Source organism: Macrobrachium nipponense, chromosome 24 (genome assembly GCF_015104395.2).
Source record: "Macrobrachium nipponense isolate FS-2020 chromosome 24, ASM1510439v2, whole genome shotgun sequence".
Classification (NCBI taxonomy): Eukaryota; Metazoa; Arthropoda; class Malacostraca; order Decapoda; family Palaemonidae; genus Macrobrachium; species Macrobrachium nipponense.
In genome coordinates this window covers 61959567-61982243 of record NC_061091.1, presented here as the reverse complement: position 1 = coordinate 61982243, position 22677 = coordinate 61959567, and the positions used below count along the sequence as shown (strand labels likewise).

Below are 22677 nucleotides of genomic sequence, written 5' to 3'. Positions count from 1 at the left end.
CCCTTCTTTAGCCTAGAAGTTATGGGGACTAACTTCGATAGGTTAGGTCAGGTGGTGGTTTTTAGCTTCGTTGCCCTCACAGTATGGTCAATATGGTCTAGTCACATTGTGGTCACGCCCCCCCGTTGACAGATCATCTAGAGCGCACCAACTACACAGGTCACTACCTTGTTGGCAACTCTAGTAAAGCAAAAGCAGACTTCTTGGTGACAGTAATCAAGAAGTCAGCTATGCTAACAGGTAAGGAATCAAGATGTCAATCATCTGCACTTGAGGTGTTTCCTAAATCCTTCTATTCTGTCCCTTCCCACCTCCAATGGTGGGATTCAGCTATATATATATCTGACAGGTAAGTTTCATGAACAAAATGTTATTGTTTATGATACAATAAAGTTTGTTCATACTTACCTGGCAGATATATATAAAGAAATACCCACCCACCTCCCCTCAGGGGACAGTGGTATGAAAAAATCTGAATATGAAAATGGGAATGATTCCTGATATCCGCCTCCCAGCGGCGGGAATGGGTACTAACCACCTGGCCGCCCCCACTGCGTGTGGCCGGGGAGTTTTGAAATTCTGTCGGACGTCGGAGAATACAGCTATATATATATCTGCCAGGTAAGTATGAACAAACTTTATTGTATCATAACAATAACATGTTCTGCGTGAATGTTTTTCATCATCCGAGAATTCGTCACCCAAAAGAGGATGGAGATTGGCGGATCATTCTCGTCCCCTGAAGAGGATCTGGGAAGAAACTGGGATTATCTCGAGTCCGGAACGTTTTTCGGAGGATTCCCCGACGGAGAATAAGATAGCAAAAGTTTTGCCTTCTCCCGCTAAGTCGTCAAGAATGGAGAAAGTATCCTCTCATTTAGATCAAAGGGAGGAAACGACTAAGATATTGAAAGATATGCAGGAGTCCATTGCTTCCCTGGTCGGGGTTCTTTCCCGAGATCCTCCCAGAAGAAAGGATAAATATCTTCCAGTGAAGAAATCGAGGACCCCTCACTATCAACCTCCTAGGAAAGAAGTTTCCTCGTCGGATGAAGAGTCTGTCTTTCACAGACCCACGAAATTACGAGTTCATGGGGAGACAACCAGGCGCAAAGCGCCAGCCGGACACGAGGCGCCAGCCAGGCGCGAAGCGCCAGCTAGGAGTGAAGCGCCAGCCAGACGTGAGGCTCTGGTCAAGCGCAAACCAACATCAGGACAAGAAGATGGATTTATTCATAAAGAACTACTTTTTGAGAGTAGGAAAGGTGTATTAAAGGAAACTACCGAGCGTGAATCGCCAACCAGGCGCGAAGCGCCAGCCGCGCGCGAGGAGACAAGCAGGCGCGAGGCGCCAGCTGATAAGGGAATGCAAGTTGAGCTGGAAGTTGCTAGGAGGAGATCTTTATTGAGGCATGTAATATCTTCGGATAGCGATTCTCCTGCAAATAAGAGCCCGATTCAGGATAAAGGGGATCGAACTCCACAAAGAGAACCTTGTACATCTAAGGCATCTACTTCAAGGTCTCAAGAGAAATTATTGGATAGGAAGGAGAGAGCTTCTAGATCGGTTAGCCTCTCTCCTTCTAGGAGTATCTCTCCTAAGGGAAAAGATTCCCATATAAGAACTCACTCTCCTTCCATGATGGAGTTGGAAGACGTGTCGGAGGAAGAAACCCCGGATAATGAGGGCGTATCCAATTACAAGGTATTAGCGTCTTTGCTTCTTCAAGAGTTTGGAGATTCCCTAAGCCCAGCAGCTCCTCCCTCTCCGAGATCTTTGTTTTCAAGTACGAAAACTCTTAAGTCATCCTCGTATTTAAAAATGAAACCAGCTATTTCAATGAAGAAAGCTCTTCAATCTTTAAACAACTGGATGAATGTGAAGAAGGAGGCTCAGAAAACAGTTTTCTGCTCTCCTCCTTGTAAACTCGGAGGGTGGAAAGGAATTTGGTATAAGACGGAGGAAGCGATGGGTCTTATGCTACCATCATCAGCAGAAGCTGATTTTTCTAGCTTAGTCGAAGCATCAAGAAGGCAGGCATTGAATTCAGCGAAGGCTTATTGGAGCATGTCGGAATTGGATCAGCACCTTAAGGGTTTTTAACTTCTTGGATTGGTCCCTTGGAGTGCTGGCCAAAAAGGCGAAAGAACCTGACGTTTTGGAACCCGAAGTTCTAAATAGTATTTTATCCTGTATGGATAAAGCGGTTCAAGACGGTTCAGGAGAATTGACATCTCTTTTCGGTGCGGGAGTAGTGAAGAAGAGATCGCTGTTTAGTTCATTCCTGACCAAAGCCGTGTCCCCTTCACAGAGGTCAGCCCTTTTGTATGCTCCTATATCAGAGCATCTTTTTCCTTCTCTCTTGGTGAAGGATATTGCGAAGTCGCTGGCTGAAAAAGCGACCCAAGATCTCTTGGTTCAGTCTACCAAGAAAGCGAGACCAGTGGTTTCAGTGGCTAAGAAGACTACTCGTACTCCGGTAGTGCCCTTTCGGAGAGGTTCCGCCTCTCGACCCCCAACAAAAAGGAAGACGACAGAGAAGCGAGGAAGGTCTTCCTTTCGGGCCTTTAAGAAAACAAAGTATGTACCAGCAAAATCCTCCAAACTTCTGTAGGGGCCAGACTTCTAAACTTTGTAGGAGCCTGGGCAATAAGGAAAGCCGACCCTTAGACGTTAGCAGTCTTGGAAAAGGGTTACCTCATACCTTTTCAGGACAAACCACCTATGTCGAAAGTTCCGAAGTACAAGGACCCTGTGCTGAGAGAGACACTTCTTCAGATGGTGATAGCGATGAAAGACAAGGAAGCAATAGAGGAGATTCAGGATCCTTCCTCCCCGGGGTTTTACAACCGCCTATTTTTAGTACCAAAAGCATCAGGGGGATGGAGACCAGTCTTGGATGTGAGCACCCTGAATCGTTATGTAGAAAAGAAAAAGTTCTCGATGGAGACTTCTGCCTCGGTGCTTTCAGCCCTGCGAAAGGGAGACTGGATGGTCTCTCTAGACCTGCAGGATGCTTATTTTCACGTTCCTATTCACCCATCGTCGAAGAAGTATCTAAGGTTCGTGATACAAGGAAAGGTCTTTCAGTTCAGGGCCTTGTGCTTCGGCCTCTCCACCGCTCCGCAGGTATTCACGTACCTGATGCGGAACGTGGCCAGATGGCTACATCTGGAGGGCATAAACGTCTCTCTTTATCTAGACGACTGGCTAATAAGAGCAAAATCCCAGAAACAATGTTTGGAGGATCTACGGAAGACACTCGAATTGACGAATTCATTAGGACTACTCGTGAATCTCGAGAAATCGCAGATGATCCCCTATCAGGACTTAGTCTATTTGGGGATTCAGATGAATCCAAGTCAACGCGGACAATACCACGGCGTTGGCTTATATAAAAAAACAAGGGGGGACGCATTCGTTCTCCCTTTACGAGATAACGAGGGACCTGCTGTCATGGGCGGAGGAGAGGAACATCACACTCCTAACCAGGTTTGTGAAAGTAGAAAAGAATGTGAGAGCAGACAGGCTCAGCAGAACAAACCAAGTTCTCCCCACGGAGTGGACTTTACACGAGCAAGTTTGTCAGAGTCTGTGGAATCTGTGGGGAAGGCCACAAATAGATTTATTTGCGACATTCCTTTCAAAAAGGATAGACAACTTCTGCTCCTCAGTGGAAGACCCGAGAGCGATAGCGGTGGATGCCATGCTACTGGAGTGGTCAGGACTCGATGCTTACGCCTTCCCTCCATTCAAGCTGCTAGGAGTGGTGATGAAAAAATTCGGAGCATCAACAGGGACGAGACTAACACTCATCGCCCCGTTTTGGCCATCCCGAGATTGGTTCACAGAGGTACAGGAATGGACAGTAGACTATCCAAGATCTCTTCCAAACAGGATAGATCTTCTCAGACAACCCCACTTCGAGAGGTACCATCAAAACCTCCCCGCTCTCGCTCTGACTGCCTTTCGACTATCGAAAGATTGGTCAGAGTGAGAGGCTTTTCAAGCAAAGCTTCGAAAGCAATTGCTAGAGCCCAAAGATCGTCAACTATTCGGGTCTACCAATCGAAGTGGGATGTGTTCAGAAGATGGTGTAGGAAGAATAAACTGTCCTCCTCTGATACCTCTGTGACCAATATAGCAGATTTTCTGTTATTTCTGAGAGAGGAAGCTCATCTGTCAGTTTCTACCATAAGAGGATACCGAAGCATGCTCTTGGCGGTTTTTAGAAATAGAGAATTGAATTTGGCAGAAGATAAAGATTTACACGATTTAATAAGATCGTTTGAAACCTCTAAATCTATATCCTCAGTTCCTCCAAGCTGGAACCTGGATGTAGTACTCAAGTTCCTCTCGCCAGAAAAGTTTGAACCTCCCGACCGTGCCTTGTTCAGAGATTGGACGAGAAAGTGTATTTTCCTCATAGCCTTAGCTACCGCTAAGAGAATCAGTGAGATCCATGCCCTAGATTATCTTCGAGTTGGTTTTTAAAAGGACCGCGGCTATCTGTGCTCTCCTTCCCAAAACTTTATTTTTAGCAAAATGAAAACCCTTTTTTTCGAAACCCTGGCCAAGGAGTTTTGAAGTGAAAGAGTCTTTCCAACTTTGGTGGGAGACGAAATTGAAGAACTTTATGCCCGGTTTGAGCTCTTAAGTTCTTATCTTCAAATGAAGAAGAGCTGCGGGCATGTAAACAAAAGTTTATGGTGCGCAGTGCTGGATACGAAAGGCGCAATGTCCAAAAATTGCCGTTGTCAATTTTGTTCAGAAGTGTGATTACGGAGCCTCACAGTTATGTGCAGACGATTCCCTATAAGTCACTGCGAGTAAAAGCTCATGAGTAAGAGCGGTGGCACGTCTTATCTTTCCAGAAGGAGAATATGTCTATGATGATTCGTTAATTAGTGCGATCTCTTGGAATGCAATTCGGGTATTGTCGCATCTCACTGATCCTTAAAATGTTATGATTACTCATGAAAGTGCTTCTCTCTGGGTCCTTTCATGTCTCGGATACAGTGCCTGGGACTAGGGATTCATACCATCTTCACTGAAAAGATTAAAATTGTTTCTGTAAAATCCGTACCTTTGAGTTAGTGCTCTAAGTTTCTTCTGACATGACGGCTAGATGTCGCACAGTCGGCCGTTGCCTTGGTTAAGTAAGGAACTGTGAGTTTAATCTTACAGTATGGCTCTACTAATATGAAACTGTGTCTTTGATCGTAACGTAAATCTTCCTTTTTCCCTTGGCAGGTTTTTGGTTTACCTACTAATAATGTGTGCTTAGTTGTCCGCACAGGCCGGCCGTTACCCTTGTAGTAAGGACTAGCGAATGTCCTTATAAGCGGATTGTACTAAAGACTGTCTAAAATCCGTGCATGAACCTCCCTTTTGAGAACAAGTATCAAATGTTTTTTCTGCTGGCATGAGCACTTGACTCGCACAGGCGGCCGTTGCCTTCTGCAGTAGGAAGCCTTGAATGGGTCTTAAAGCGGGTTGTACAAAAAATTTAATTTTGAATTTATATTTTTCGTAATTAAAGGGATGTGTGAGATATTGTGTTTTTGAGTTTTTTTTGGTTGTTTGCAAGGGGTTGGATGATTCCTTGCAATCTTAGAAATAACATGGTGTTAGGTAGAGGTGATCGGGATCGGTATTGTGCTCCTTAGAAAAAAGGTACTTCTTCCATATAAGTGGATTGAAACCCTTTGACATAGCCCTTATAGATCGTCCAATAAAGTTGATAAGACCCTTTGGCAGACCTACAAAACTCGTAGCAATAGATCAGTTTCTCGCTGAGGCTCTTGAGACTAGCCGACTCCTGGTTATTACATATGAAGTCTTCAGTCTAACAGGTATGAACCAAGGTTTTATTTAATTATTACCTAACAACGAATGTTGTGATTTCTGTTAAATCAGTTATTAGCTGTCTTTTACCCCCTCCCATGGTGTGAATCGCTAAGTATTATATCTGACAGGTAAAGTTGAATGTATAAAAATGATATTGTTATGATACAATAAAGTTTTATACATACTTACCTGGCAGATATATACAATTAATGCCACCCATCCTCCCCTCCTTGAGACAGATGGGTTTAGAAAAAAATCTGATGGAAAAAACGGGAATTGTGCCTCATTCCTTCCACCCAGCGGCAGCGCTGTTGATCACCTGACCTACCTGTAGCGTGTGCGCAAAATTCGAAATTCTGTCGGCGCGACGGAGTCAATAGCTAAGTATGTATAAAACTTTATTGTATCATAACTATATCATTTTTTTTCTGATTAGTGGTCGCACAGCTGTGTTTTACCCTACTAGGGTAAATGACCAAGCGGTGACATAGCACCCACCTTCCTAAAAAAGTACTTGAATTTGCTCCCATGAGCATCAGTTATGAATTGTGGCCTATCCAGGTAGCACACCAAGACCTCTACGCTCCTGTTGAAGTAAGTATTTTCTCCTAAATTACGAAATAATGTAATGGCATAATTCAAGCGCTTTTTCGGAAAGTGGCAGTGTTCCGAGGGAGTTGCCCGCTATGTTGCCACTTGGTCGTTTACCTTACTACTATTATTTTGAATGCTATCACGCTTGCATGCTGTTATAGGGGAGCTTTTGGTTCAGTGACCGACATCTAAGTGAGGGAAATGGGTGTGTTCTTTCTTCAGTCTTTTATTTTGGTTCCGTTGCTCATAATTTTTTACTTAATATGTGCATTGACGTGATCTCACTACATAATTTTACCCTACTTATATTTCTTGCAATATGGACTTACAGTTGAGGACAGGCCCCTGAAGAATGCGTAGGAGGTGGGAGGAGAAGACGCCTTTGGGATGATTAAATACCTTTTTCTCAGTGACATCAAATTAAGGGTTGGTTTGGAGTATTTTATACATGGTTTGTACAAGTCGCTCACTTCTCTTTATATTATTTTCGTCCGTCTATTTGCGTTGCACTATTTTGGAACATATTACTTACCCTTAACTATTGTTTTTATATGCAATGACCTTACCCTGGCAGTATATTATATAGCTGTTATTTTCTGAAGTCCGACAGATTTAAAAAACTCTGCCTGACACCGCAGTGTCCGGCCAGGTGGTTAGTACCCATGCCCGCCGCTTAGAGGCGTGTTATCCAGGAACCATTCCCATTTTTCATTCATAAATTTTCTGTCGCCGGTACTGAAAACACCTGTTTTTTCAGTACCTCCGCTTAGGATTTTGGAACTTCACATTTGCCGCTAAGTATCCCTAATTGTCTTTTAATTTATTTACTTGGATTTGTGGCTAGGCATACGCTTCTTAAATTGATTTGAAATTTGATTCATTTTTTGCATAGATATCTGAATCTAGTTAGGCTAGTTTTTCAGAGGGTGTTGTCTGCAAAGATAGGGTGTGGCTACCGAAAGCTTCGTAGTATCCGCATTGGGGGGCGGCAATTAATCAGTAAACATGTCTATTTCCGTAAGGAAAAAAGTATGATTCGTATGTACGCAATTAATCAGTAAACGTGTCTAATTCCGTAAGGAAAAAGTTTGTTTAGTATGTACGCTATTAATCATTACGAAAGTCAGGTATGATACTGCTAACCTTCCGTAGACTTTATTTGCCTACGCTGTAGTATGGCCTACGGGTTATGACTAGTCTGCGAGAGGTGATCGCTCTCCTTCATTGTTTTTGAAGAGTTTCTACTTCGTTTTGTTACGCCTACCCGGTATGTTGCCTTCGGGGCCCTAAAACAGTGTCCTGTAAGGTTATTGCCCTTTCTCTTATACTATGTCGATTTCGTAACTTAGAATCGAAGTGTTTGCTTAGAGAGCAATAGTGAATGGGCTAAGTGCAGTGACAGTGCCCCTTGTGTAGTGGAGGTGCGTCAGATCGGCCTTATACGCCTCTAGGTCTAGAGACCTCTGTCGAACTCCCAGAACAAGGGAGAGGGCATGTCGAAAGCCGAAGAGGTTACAGGGAACCCCACCGATCTGGCGACTGCCTCGGCAGTTTCTGATGAAAATACCCGACTGCCAACAGTGCGTGCACATTCACGAACGGAAGGATTGCTTCTTCTCGTCCTCCGAGGCGTCCTCCCCGCACAAGGGTTGGATCTCTCGGAAGGACTCGCGCCCTCTAAGAAGCTTATGAAGAGACGCTGCATCACGTCCCTTCTCCCTCGTTATGTGTTTTCGTGAGAGTAAAAGCGAAAGTTGCCTGAGCACGTGTACTTCTTTTCACCAAGAAATAGGAAAAAGAAGGCAGTTTCTCTCGCTTGTTTTGACACGGCCTGTCGGAGCGTGACGCCTTTTTCTGCACGCTTAGATTGGACGCTCGCTTGAACAGACGCTCGATGGACGCGCTCACCAGTGGACGCCGAGCGTCCTCGCCAGTGGCTGCCGAGCGCGCACTCAGGACGCCGTAGCTTCCTCGCCAGTGGACGCGATCGTCCTCGCCAGTGGACGGCCGAGCGTCCTCGTCAGTGGACGCCGAGCGCGCACTCGAGGACGCCGAGCGTCTCTTCGCCAGTGACAACGCCGAGCGCCGTCACCGAACGTTTCTGTTGAACTCTTCAGCTCTTGGTTTAAGATTTGAGCCTCAAGAAAGTGAACGAAACTTCTTCTTCGAACCCACAAGACCTCGGTTTCGTGAATTCAAGAGTTTCTCTGGTCAATATTATATTGCTTTTCGCAAAGGTGGATGGAGTTAAGGAAAGCTCAAGGTGAAGATCTCGTTTTCTCTCTACCTCAGTCAAGACTTTGAGATAGACAGTTACGGGTTTATGCCAAAGGCTCGACGTCCTGGAACGTCAGGATTTTCGGCAACGTTCCGTAGGATTCTTGCAAGGAGACACTCATCAAAAGGACGCTCTTCAGGAAAGCCGCAAGACAAGACGATCTTTGCCATACTGCCAATAAATTTAACGCTTTTTAGACCAATCTGAAAGGGTTTTTCAGATGATAGATTTTGTTAGTTTCTAGTCGAGACTCTCCATGCCGATTGAGCATCGTCGTTCTAAACCTACCGTAAGCCCAGTCTTTAACCAGGATTCTTGTCCTTCCTTGTTGAGACGGAATCGAAAAATAAAAGGCTCGACTTCCTGGATTACCGTTTGTTCAATTCAGTGACTTTCCCCCATTGACAATATACTACATCGTTTTGTCAGGTAAGTGGTCTCCCCTCATTGACAAAATATCTCCTGTAACCGTTTATGGGTTAGTTTCTCATTGCAAACATCCCATAACCTTGATTTGCGTAAGCGAATAAGGACAAGGTTTCGGAAGAGCTCTCCTTCCTCATTCGCAGACTCGTACAAGAAATAGACTTGTAGACTACGTCATGGAACGCTGATTGTCCCAGTATCTTAGAAGCTTGAGATGTCTGCTTCGATTCTCTAATTTTTGTTCATGAATCTTGCTTTCAGATATGTATGTACTGTATTTCCGAATTCAGCTATATATATGTCTGCCAGGTAATTATGAACAACTTATTGTGTATAATAAATTTTTTGCCTGCGTTTATTTTTATCTGGTTGGTTCAGGTCGTACACGCTTGCTGTAGTTACCTCTTCGGATGGCACCAGAGAGGTCTATTTCTAACTCTTTTTAAGGATCATTATCGTCACTCCCTTCAGCCTTCCATGAGTTTTTCCGATTTATCTTTTACCGTTGTATGGTAGTGTCCTGACGACACAAACGCATCTATATATTTAGCGTTTTCTGTTTCGCTTAATATACCAGCTTGAGAGTCTCTTTTTGTTCAAAAAATAACGGACCTATTTTCTTCGTAGGATAGGGTAGCTGGCAACCCAGGCAGCCATAAAGTTAGAGGACGACGTTCGTAAGCTGCTGGTTGCTGCTGTGTCCTTACTGGCCCAAGTTTCCAACCGAGCCACCTAACAGATCCGTGCGCTGTCATGCGCTGTAGGTTAACGTCTCTCTCCTCTCCTGCGGATTGACTGACTGACCGTATCTCGGTGCTGGCGGTTACGTCTCTCCTGGGGATTGACTGACTACTGTATCTCCTGTCCCTCATTCACGGACTTTAGCCTAAGATTGAGGGGATTTCTTACGTGAAATGTATAAACGTTGCATTAGTTTTGCTCCTATGTTCAACAGAGTTATCTCTTAATCCTTTCGGTGCTCGTTACGCACGGTAATAGAATACGAGTCGCCGCAACATTGCACTTTATATGCTCTCACTGCTTAGCAAAGCGCAGCCTTTATAGGAAGTAAGCATACTCGTGGAGGGAATGGATGAGCTTGCTGGGGAACCATTTCCTTCCTGAAGAAGTTTGTTTTCTCCAATAGACGGCAATTCAGACCACAGTTTTTTTTTCCTAACCGAACTGAAATATTATGTTTCAGATCTAGGAATTATTCTGACCTCTCTCAGTGCGTCATGGATAGAAAGAAGGTGCCGAATCTGGATAGTGTTTCAGATGTCCGCCTCTTAATTCTGAAAGAAAGTAATCAATTCGGTAGTCTCCATCCTCAAACGAAGTTTTTGGAACCAGTGGTCCACAAATCAACTCTGAATTCCAACAGCTCTCTCATACTTAGAAGTATCTTCTCTCGGGTCCCTTGCTCGAGTTTACGAGAAAGAGCCTATTATAACACAGGCGAGAATGTAATCGATCATCTAGATGTTCGTTACAGCATTGCAAAAGTCCGTACGAATCGTCTCGATCGACGTCATCACGGTAGAATTACTAACATCTAGGTATTTTAAATTAAGTGGTGTTCTTTTATGGTTGTCGAGCGGGTTATTTCCTCTGCATTATTGAAGTGTTAATGTGTTACGTTAGCTTTGTGTGTGTTCGGTGGGTCGAACTTATCCTAGCATGAATGCCTCCTGGTAAGAGAGGGCTAGGGTTTCCTGTCAACAAATTGGTCCCGTCCAGTTGTCAGACCCTTGTTATTAGCTTTTACTCACCAAACAGGTCACATCCTAGCTGGAGCTACTAAGGTTTAGCAGGCTACGAGGCAGGACTACGAGTTCCAGATACCTTAGGCAGGTAGGAACCTTCAATAATATTTTTAAATTAGTTTAATTTTTGAATTATGACATGTTTGCTGTCTGTGACCCACATCCAAATGTGTCAATCATGCTATACATATACCTTCCAGGAAGTGTCATGCCATAAAAATGATATTGTTATTATACAAATAGAGTTTTATGCATACTTACCTGGCCTGTATATATATTATCAAAAATTCCCACCCTCCTCCTCAGGAGACAGGGTTCAGAGAAACTGAGGAAACGGATAGTTCCAAGTACCAGCGCCACGGGAAACGTGGGAGATCACCTGAACTACCAGTGGTCCTAGCGGTTGCCGAGAGTTTTGGAAATTCTGCCTGCGAACAGACACAGAGAATGTTGTTTTGAAGATTTGCATCTGTCAAACAACAAAGACCTTCAACGATCATTGAGGTCTGTGGAATCTCGATCTAGCTCACCATCTACTTTTTTTGCCTCGCCTGTTTTCTCGAGTCAGACACTCGTGCGAGATCAGGCGACATATAGTAGGCCCTGAGTTTTCCGTATGACGAAGTCGAGTGCGGACGACGTTGGGTTGCGTTGATACACCCCCAAGGTTTGCTTTAGATTGAAAATCGCCGGCCGTCCGACACTCTCCTTCAGCTAAGAATAGTGCCGTTTGGTCTTCAGGGTACAGCCTTGCTGTCCTTGATTCGTCTGACTGGTCACTGAGTCGTTCACCTTACTTTATTAACAGACTGTGCATTTCCTGATGAAGCTTCATATGGAACTTAAGGACTAGTCTGAAGTTCGTGATAGTCAAAGCATTCGAGCCTCTCCTGCCTGTATTAACTTCTTTTATTGATCAGGAGGCCCTTCTTCTAACCACCCTAGATACGACAAAGAGTGTTAGTGAGATTTTAAGCCATCGTCCACAAGTTTTGGCTTTAGAGAAACACCAAGGAGGTGTGCTCTCTAAGCCTTTCCGTATGGCCCTAGAATGGAACCCTTTGTGTCCTTGGGCCAGGATCCTTGGAAGCACGGATTGCACAGTTAGTGGGGCAGGAGCCATAGAGAGTACGTGCACTGTCGGTCTCTCAATTTTATCTACTTAAAATCAAGAAAGTCGAAGTCAGTCGGGGCCATCTCAGTGTTCCGAAAAAACCAGACTTGCCCGTTGGTTTTTTAATTTAACTTGGGAAAAATTATATCTAAGTACATCCCCCGGTTTTAGGGTTTAGGAGTTCTTTTCACAAAATGTCCTTCATTTGTGTTTTGCACAAAGATTTGAAAGCTTTTTATCTGAATGCTCACCGAGGTGATGCGCGCCTCGGACGCATTTCCAACAGAGCTGGCACTCAGCAATCCTGAGTACCATGGTTTTAGCGAAGCGAACTCTGGGTCACTTCACACTCCCTGCGAGTTGGAAGATGCATATGAGATCTGCTGCTCGCTAGGGCCATACGTTCTGCAGACACAATCTTGTGGGGCAAGAAGTAACTACTCATCCTATCCTGTAGAAAATGGTTAGGAAGAGCTCTTAATTTAGTTGTTGTGGAGTCCCGCTACAACGGCGACTTCTTAAACTCTGAAGCCTTAGTTTAACCACATTAACTTTGGCTAGTTTTGGTCCAGGTGGTGATTATATATAATTTGATATATATATATATTTATTTTACTTCTTGCCCTCATGGTATGGTCATATGTCTTAGTCACATTGTGGTCACGCCCCCGTTGACAGATCCATCTGAGTGCACCAGCTTCATAGTCTCTACCCCCTCGCTGCAACTCTAGTAAAGCAGAAGCAGACTTGGGTGACAGTAATCCACGAAGTCGGCTCTGCTAACAGGTGGAAACAAGATGTAAATCAATCTGCATGCATTTGTGTCCCAAATTCCCCCCCCTGGTCTAAATTCTGTCCCTTCCCACCTCCAACGGTGGGTTCAACTATATATATATATCTGCAGGTAAGTTCATGAGCAAAATGATTTGTTATGATACAATAAGTTTTTCATACTTAACTGGCAGATATATATATAATTCAAGTACCTCACCCACCGTCCCCTCAGGGGACAGTGGAAATAAAATTATGACTAGAAAATGGGAATGGTTCCCTGATACCGCCTCCCAGCGGCGGGATGGGGATATTTCTAACCACCTGCCGACCACTGCGTGTGTCGAAGTTTTTTTAACATTCTGTCGGACTTCAGAAAAGACAGCTATATATATACCTGCAGGTAAGTATGCATAAACTTTATTGTATCATAAACAATATCCTTTTTCTTTCTTTTCATATAAGATTCACGTTCATATGTATATTTGTTGCTGTGTTTCTTCAAACATTTCGTTTTTTGTAAATAACCATATATATTTCTTGACGGACTTTTTTTTTCCTTTTCCTATTTCCACTGCAGTCAGTGTGTTATACGTTTACTTGTCCATTTCACACCATAGTAGATTATGTAGTTTTAAGTCTTTTGTAAACTATGTTCCTGTTGGGCTTTTTTTTCTTTTTTGTTTCCACTGCAGTCAGTGTTTCATGCATTGTCATGGCCATTAAACCTTGCTTTTAGGTTTCCCTTTGCCCCCCAGCCACTAGGTTAGGTTACATGAGTTAGGTTAGTATGAGAACCCTTATTTTAGGTTTCCTTTAAGGAGGGGTGCAGGCCCAGCCAGATAATGCAGCGTGCTAGGTTAGGTTAGGTTACTTTTAGCCATCTGAATTGTCTTCGTTACAAAGTTTTTCACAGAAGTAGTAGGCGTTTCACAGCTATACCGCCACTCTACTATGTACATGGTAAGATGGCAGACAGCCAGAGGCCGTATCAGGTGGTGAAACAAACATATTATTGAAGATGGCAAAGCTTTCTATTTTCAAATTCATTACATTACTAATGTTTTGGGGTAGAACTATCCATGCATCCCACCTCCCACAGTGTGGGAATCAGCTATGTAATTACTGGGTAAGTTACTTAATTAAAAATGATATTTTTATAACAAAACAAAGTTTTAATTATACTTACCCAGTAATTAGGTATGTAATCGGAGCCCACCCTCCGTCTCCTGGCTTGGATTTTAAGGGGCATAAAAAAACAGACATCTTATTGCCAAGTTGTTCCTCTCTTTCCCCAAAAGTGGGCGACGCATTGTTACTTACCCAAAAATAAACAGAAAAATTAGCGCGACCCATGAATTTCAGAATTTTTAACTGCCAGGCAAGTGAAACTCTTTGCTGTGTAATTACTGGGTAAATATAATTAAAACTTTGTTTTATTTTAAAAATGTCCTTTTTCATAACACCCTATTAGCCGTAAAGACTTTTGAACCCCCAAGCTCTTAATTGCAGAGGCTTGCCCAGCTCCTAAGGGCCTAGACTTCCATTGTAGGACTGGTGATAATCCCTGAACCTAAATAGTTACTCAGGCAATAATACATACAGTAGTGATTCAGGCAGTACGTACATTAGTGTTTATACTTCAACTTCCCTGCCAGATATATGACTAGCTATAGACCTCCGTCGTTCTCCGACAGAAATTCAAATTTCGCGCACAGGACGCTACAGGTAGGTCAGGTGATCTACCGCCCTGCCCTGGGTGGCAGGACTAGGAACCTCCCGTTTTTCATAATCAGGGGGGAATTCTTTTTCTGTCGTCCGGACATCAACATTGTTGTTGGTTCCTCTCGATTGGTTTTTCTTTTTCACCGCACATTGATCTTCTTGACCGACTTTTGTGACTTATCTGGATTGTTGGATGGCATAAATAACCGCTTTGTGGACTGTTTTGTGACTTGATTTTGGATTTTTCTCTTTAAAAAATATGTCTGACTCGGTATGTTGTGAGACGTTGTGTTAATGTAGGCTGTAGGTTAGGTTGCCGAAAGCTTCCGTAGACCCTCACGACTGTATGCAAGAGGTGCAGGGAGTATGAATGTTCTTTACTAATACTTTGAAAGAATGTGAGTAACTTGAGTGAGAACGAATGGAAGGAATCTAACTAATTATTTTAAAAAGTTAGAAAGAGAGAGAGCAGGAAGGCTCTCATAGAAGTTTAAGTAGTTTCTAGATCTGGAACGAATCCAAGCTTGGGATCTTCCCAAGGGTAAGTAATTGCTACTTCTCCCTTCTTTGCAGCCGCCTTCTCCTATTGCAGAACCTGTAGATCCAGCGAAAGAACTTGCAGATCAAAATAAAGCCAGCCCTTCAAAATAATGGAAAACAAAATGGCTGCCATAACAAGGTAAGGCTAGTGATTTGTCATTAGACAGTGATATAAGTGTCCCCCAGTGTGTGGGAGGGGGCATCCTGGTCGGCTCAGCACGCTCCTAGGTCTAGACCTCTGCCAAGCTCACATGCCCAGAGGATAAGAATTCGAAAGCCGAAGGAGGTTTGTGGGAGAATCCCCACCGATCATGTGTCCCTTCGGCGTTTTCTGTGACCCCCAGACTGCCGAGGACAGCTATTGTAAAAGCGTCCTACGTAAGTGTTTCTCGTCGTCGGATCCTCATCACCGGACGTGATTGGAGAGATTCCTCTCGATCTCGTCCTCTCAAGAGGAGTTGAGGCGCCGACTATTGACTCGGCCCTGAAAACTTCCCTGAAAGGAGTCTCCATCGCTGGAGTTAAGAAGGCGAGAAGAGCCATTCTTCAACCAGAGTGAGAAGGAGGCAGGAGGTGGAGGCTATGGACTCCTCCCCTCCTCCTTCCCCGCCTCCCGAAGAGGATAAAATGATGCTACAAAGAAGTTCATGATTTCGATGCAGGATCAGATTTCGTCATTTGTAGGAGTCCTGTCAAAGGAGCCTCCTAGAAGGAAAGACACTTCCCTTCCTATTAAAAGATCCTCCCGACGTATGGAGGTATCTACCTCCAGATCGATACTCCACCCGAGGTGGGGTTTCCTGTACGAACCTGGTGAGACATCAGACGGCTGGCCAACCGGCCAGGAGTGGGGAGTCACCAGGGAGGACCAAGAGCCAGGAGTGAGGAGTCAACCAGAGGCAGGAGCCAAAGAGCCAGAGTGTGGAGCATCCAGGCAAGAGGCAAGAGCCAGGAGGCAAGAGCCGGAGCAGAGCCAGGGAGGCAAGAGCCGGAGTCAAGAGCCGCAGGAGGCAAGAGCCCAGGAGGCCAAGAGCCAGGAGGCAAGAGCCATGAGGGCAGAGCAGGAGTCAAGAGGCAGGACCATGAGGCCAGGGGCAGGAGTCGCGAGAGGCAGGAGCCAGAGTCGGAGTCCCCGGAGTGTGTCAGGAGGCAGGAGTCCAGGAGCCAGGAGGCAGGAGTCAGGAGGCAAGATTCAAGAGCCAGGAGTCAAGGAGTCCTGGGCTCGGTCCTGGGGTTAATGACTCTTCGCCAAATGGGAGCTCCTCTCCTTCGAACATATAGGTTCTTGGAAGGACTCTTTCCTCAAAACGGGAACGTTCTCCTTCGTCTGATCGAGAGTTATGACGGTTCGTCTGAGACGACGATTCCTCCTGCTAATGAGGGACTTTCTAGTTACAAAGTCTTGGACTCTTACTACTACAAAGTTTGGAAATTCTCTTAGTCCCTGCAGCTCCTCCTTGCTCCTCGTATCGCGGTCTTTTCGAGCTCAGCTACGGCTAAATCGTCGGCCTTCTTGAAATGAAGCTGCGATATCAATGAGAAGGCACTCCATTCTTTAGATTCCTTGGATGACAAGAAGAAAGGGTTAGGAAAGACGGTATTCTGCATGCCTCCTTCCAAGATTGCACGGGAATAGAGGTATTTTGGTATGTGACGGAAGAACTATGGGTCTTTCTTTACCCGCCTCTGCAGATCCGACTTGCCAGTTTTAGTGGAGGCCTCTGAAACTCACTCCTTAGGATCGGTCAGAGCGACGTGGAGCACTTCAGAGTTGAAAACCACTTTCTAGAGGGACTTTGTCACTTTAGAGGTGTTCAATTTTCTGGTTGGTTCGCTCGGAGTTCTGCCAACAAATCTAAGGATCCGTAGTTCTGAAGAACCCAGAAATTCTCCATAGCGTGCTGTCCTGCATGGACACTGCAGTACAGGACGGTTCAGTGAAGTGGCTTCTCTTTTCGGTGCGGTCTCCTGAAAAAGATATCAGTGTATGGGTCCCTTTTAATCGAAAGGGGTTTCTCTTCTCCGAGCCAGAGGACTGCCTTACTGTTCGCCCCGCGATCAGATCATCTTGTTTCCTTCTCAGTATCACGGATATATCTCGCTCACTAACGAGAAGGCGCACAAGACCTACTGAATCAAAAACGTTCCAAGAAAGGACGACCGGTAGCGCGGCGGTTAAGAAGGAACCTCGTCCTACTCAGCAGGCCCTTTCGTGTAGTGCAACGGCTCGTCCACCTGCCAAGAAAGAAGAGCTCTGAAAAGAGAGGAAGTCTTCATTTTAGACCATTCAAGAGATGCAGGTGACTTTGTTGCTCATTCCTCCAGCCAGTGGGGCGCCAGACTCCTGACTTTTGCGGAGTATGGAACTAAGGGAGCCGACCCTTGGTCAGTGTTCGGTCCTGAGAGGATATTAATGCCCCTTCGACGTACAAACCGCCCCTAACATCTGACGCCTCGGAACTGTCGCGAGGTACAGAGACCCGTTAATCGAAAGACTCTCCTTCAGAACGGTGAGCAATGTGGAAAAAGAGGCCATCGAACTGGTACAAGATCCACACTCCCCGGATTTTACAATCGCCTTTTTCTAGTACCAAAGGCATCGGGGGGGTGGGCCAGTTCTCCTGGACGTAAGCGCTCTGAATCGCTTTCGTACAGAAAAAGAAGTTTTCGTATGGAAACGTCCGCCTCTGTAATGTCGGCGCTTCGCCCAGGAGGATTGATGTTCTCTCTGGAACCTCAAGACGCCTATTTTCACTTTCCCATTCACCATCATTCAAAGAATAATCTTCGCTTTGTGCTAGAGACAAAGATCTTCAAGTCAGGGCTCTGTGCTTCGGTCTGTCTTACAGGGGGCCCACAGAGATATTCACCAACCTGATGGCGAATGTAGCAAGATGGCTTCACCTAGAAGGGATAAACATCCTCCCTCTACTTGGAACGACTGCTGATCAGGGCCAAGTCGAAGGGTCTGCTTGAGACTTGGAAGTAACAAGGAACATGATAGATTCGCTAGGGTTGCTCGTCACCTCGAAAGAAGTCACAAACTGATCCCCAGCCAGAACTTGGTCTATCTGGGATTCAGAATGGGATTCTCGGGTTTTCTCGGGTATATCCATTCGCAAGAAAAGAATTACTCGAGGTTTTGTCGAGAATCTCAAGCTTCTTAGAGAGAAAGGTACAGCTCAGCGAGGGATTACCTGAGCCTATTTAGGGACCCTGTCCCTCATTGGAAAGTTCTTATCTCGCTAGGGAGAACTTCACCTTCGCCCTCTTCAGTTTTTCCTCAATAGAGGTGTGGAACTGGAAGGACGGGTCAACTCTCGTCATCTTCCCAACTTTCACAAGAAGTAAAGATCATCTGAGGTGGTGGATCCCTCAGCTTCAATAAGAACGAAGGCTTATCGCTTGCTCTGCAGAACCCAGACCAAGTGTTGTTTACCGACGCTTCGGAGTCGGGATGGGGAGCGACGCTGGGAGCAAGGGAGGTGTCAGGCACCTGGACAAAGAACAGGTGTCCTGGCACATCAATTGCAAGGAATTGTGGCCATACACCTAGCCTTAAAGTCCTTCGAAAAGATAGTCAGAGACGGGGTAATACAGATCAACTCAGACAACACCACGGCTCTGGCTTACATAAAGAAGCAAGGAGGCACGCACTCGTTCTCCCTCTATCAGTGACAAAACACCTGTTAACCTGGACGGAAGAAAGAGGCATAACTCTCCTCACAAGGTTTGTTCAAGGGATCAAAAATGTGAGAGCGGACAGACTGAGCAGGAGAAACCAGGTCCTTCCCACAGAATGGACTCTTCACGAAGAAGTGTGTCGAAGTCTTTCTGGTCCCTGGGGGAGACCTCACATAGACCTGTTTGCGACGTTCCTCTCCAAAAGAATAGAGACCTTGCTCTCTAGTAGAGGATCCGAGAGCCTTCACAATAGACGCGTTTCTCATGGATTGGTCGGGTGTGTGGACGTCTTACGCCTTTCGTTCAAAATCCTGGGGGAAGTGCTCAGGAAGTTTGTAGCTTCGAAGAGCACGAAGTTGATACTCATAGCCCCATTTTGGCCAGCACAGGAATGGTTCACGGAGGTACTGGAGTGGATAGTGGACTTCCCCAGATCGCTTCCAAACAGACACGATCTACTCAGACAACCCCACTTCGAGAGGTTTCATCACAACCTCCCAGGTCTCGCTCTGACTGCCTTTCGACTATCGAAAGACTTGTCCAGAGCGAGAGGCTTTTCTCGCGAGGCTGCGGGCTCTACGCTAGAGCCCGCAGAGCTTCGACGAGAAGAGTATACCAGTCGAAGTGGGAAGTCTTTAGGAGGTGGTGTAAGGTTCAGAAGCTGTCCTCCTCAGTACCTCTATAGTGAATATGCCGATTTCTCCTCTTTCTGAGAAAGGAGTCACACCTATCTGTCTCGACAATAAAAGGATACCGAAGCATGCTGTCTTCGGTTTTCAGGAATCGAGGCCTAGACATTGCTAACGACAAAGATCTACACGATCTAATTAGATCTTTTGAGACGTCGAAAGCAGATACTCCTAGAACACTAGTTGGAATCTAGACGTGGTCCTGAAATTCCTTTCATCGGACAAATTCGAACCTTTACATCTGGCGTCCTTCCGCGACGTCACTAGGAAATGCTTGTTCCTAGTGGCTCTCGCTACAGCCAAGAGGACGAGCGAATCTTTACACGCTCTGGATTCCACGGTGGGGTTCAAAGGAGATGCTGCCATCTGTTCTTTCCAGACAATGTTTCTGGCAAAGAACGAAAACCCATCAAAACCTTGGCCCAGAAGTTTTGAGGTAAAAGGCCTATCTAACCTGGTAGGCAGAGAGATAGAGAGATCTCTCTGTCCAGTGAAGAGCTCTTAAATTCTATTTAGAGAGAAGAGACAGATGGGAGCTTGTCAACAAGGTCTTTGGTGTGCAGTGAAGAACCCCAAACGACTCATGTCCAAAAACGCCTTGGCTTTCTTTGTGAGAAGCGTTATTACGGACGTACAGAACTGCTCGGAGGAATCCTCGGTCTTTCTAAAAGTCAAGACGCATGAAGTAAGAGCAGTAGCAACGTCTTTGGCGTTCCAAAGGAATATGTCTCTGAAGAATATCATCGAGACTACATATTGGAGGTGCAATTCAGTGTTTGCATCTCATTATCTGAAGGACGTGAGTGTGACCTATGAGAAGTGCTTCTCGCTAGGTCCTTTTGTATCAGCAGATACAGTACTGGGTCTTGGAGCAAAGACTGATCCTTAATTTTGTGTTTTTTTATCGTACATAAACCCTCTTGTCAGATGTGCTTGTTTTCTAGTAGCAAGCTCACTACTGTCGCACGGGAGCAGAGTGTCATTGCTGGTAGGCGATCAAGGGTATGTATGACTAGTAGGGGAGTACAAATTTTTTTTTGTGTATTTATTTTTGTAATGAAAGTGTAATTATGTTTCGAGTTTTTTTGGTTGGTTTTGTGTAGGAGTTCGGGGATGACTCCTTACATCTTAGAACTAACATGGATGTTAGGATCAGGTGATCGGGATCTTTTGGTTTTGTGCTCCTTGAACAAGGTGTATTGTCATGTAAGTGGAATAGCACCCAATGACAAAGGCCTTTAGGCTCTGCCGAGTAAGTGGATAAGACCCCATTGGCAGACCCACAAGAACAACTCTTAGCCATAGATACATTATCTCGCTGAGGCTCTTGAGGCTAAGCAGACTACAAGGCAGTAGCCGCGAAGTCTTCAGCCTAATAAGGTAGGAACCAAGGTTTATAAATACCTACAACATATGTGTTTACCTGTCTATTTCAGTAGTTAGCTGTCTCTTACCCACCACCAATGGGTGCTAATCAGCATAAGGTATATATCTGGCAGGGAAGTTGAATGTATAAAAATGATATTGTCATGTTACAATAAAGTTTTATACATACTTACCTGACAGATATATACGATTAATAGCCCACCCAGCCCTCCCCGCAGGAGACAGGTGGAAGAGAAGAATTCTGATTAGAAAACGGGGATGGTTCCTAGTCCTGCCACCCAGGGCAGGGCGGGGGGGTTAGATCACCTGACCTACCTGTAGCGTGTGCCGCTTTGAAATTTGAAATTCTGTCGGAGACGACGGAGTCTATAGCTAAGTATATATCTGTCAGGTAAGTATGTATAAAACTTTATGTAACATGACAATATCATTTGTGATAAAGAATACATTTTTAAAGCCAATTTGGTTACATTTTTAAAGCCAATTTAGTTTTTTCAAACCTATCACATTGTGAAATTTTTTTTCGCTGCCTTTTGCCCAACCCAACTTTACCTGTAGCAGTAATTCAGACAGCACCACAAATGATTTTACTTTCATTGAAGGGCTTTTTCAGGCCAGATATGCAGACAACCAGGTGGGAATTCTTCTACTTTGGTATGACTGGAAAGTGATCTTGCTATTTTAAAGTGACGAGTTTGAAAAAGTCAGTTTACTATACAAAAGTTATTTTTCTTAATAGTACATATTTATGTTTCTGTAGTTCTAATGAAAATAATTAAATATAAGTTAGAAGAGGAGATTTTTTTGTCAAATGGCTTTTCAGTATTATTGAACATTGAAGATGTGAAATTTCTTTTATTTTGTGATTTATGTGTGAAGTTTTTTTCAGATATAACAAGTAGTTGAAAGGTTAGCACGATGGTTTTTGTAACTTCGTACATCTCAGGCATCCGACGAACTTGGTGCATTAATGAAAATGTGACAACCTCTGGCATCTTAGAAGCATTACAACAGAGAGAAGTAAGTTTCAGATGTTTCAGACATAAATAAGATTCTAATGTTCAATCCTTAATGCATTGTCCCCCGTGGGGTGGTAGTGCCGTCACTGCACCTCACACGGCGCACTGTAGGCATTACTTAAGGTTCTTTGCAATGTCCCTTCAGCCCCTAGCTGCAACCCCTTCCATTCCTTTTACTGTACTTCCATTCATATTTTCTCTCTTCTGTCTTGCTATCCACCCTCTTGTAATACTTGTTCCTTAGTGCAACTGCTCTGAGGTTTTCCTCCTTTTACACCTTTCAGGCCTTTCTGCTCTCATTTTCTATTTCAGCACTGAGTGACCTCATAGCCCCCAGTGCTTGGCCTTTGGTTTAAATTCTATATTCCATTCCATTCCTTAATAAATTGTACTTTTAGATAAAATAATCTGTATGATAAGTTTAGTATGTATTTTTAATTTTTGTAGAAAAAAAATTGTAGTTGTAATTGTAACTCAGATAAGGAACTATCTATCCAAATATTGAGGTGTAAAATTGTTAATGGTTTTTATGGAGCATGTTTAAACGATGTGGACCTTTCTTCACCTCAGAATCCTCGGTGTGATTTAAGAACTTGGAGCAGTCCCGTTCTCCTTGAAAGCTCAGACTTCCTTCTTAGGACCTTGCTAAGTTGTGACCTTAAGAAAGAGGTGTCCTAGTACACCCTTTTGGTTGTCTATGCGAGGTGTCGAGTCAAGCCGACTCCACACCTTCAAGTTCTCCCACTGATTGGGTGCATGCAGAAGTGCATGAACCCAAGAGGAATATAGGTTCCTCCCTGGCATTTTAAATACTTTTCATATTTTTCAGAGCTA

The 22677-nt window shown here is 44.6% G+C and overlaps 1 protein-coding gene across 5 annotated transcripts in view; it reads left to right on the top strand.

Moving 5' to 3' along the window:
* The window catches only part of LOC135205674 (splicing regulator SDE2-like), an 83186-nt gene that overhangs the window by 34950 nt on the left and 25559 nt on the right, over positions 1-22677 (top strand). For 3 of the 5 annotated variants that reach the window (XM_064236576.1, XM_064236579.1, XM_064236580.1), the window contains exon 2: positions 21714-21844. In XM_064236576.1, the coding sequence (XP_064092646.1) occupies positions 21743-21844 (102 nt within the window). In that variant the 5' untranslated portion in view covers positions 21714-21742. Of the gene's footprint in view, positions 1-6776; positions 6897-21713; positions 21845-22677 lie in introns of all 5 variants that reach the window. The other 2 variants (XM_064236577.1, XM_064236578.1) reach the window with 2 other exon arrangements.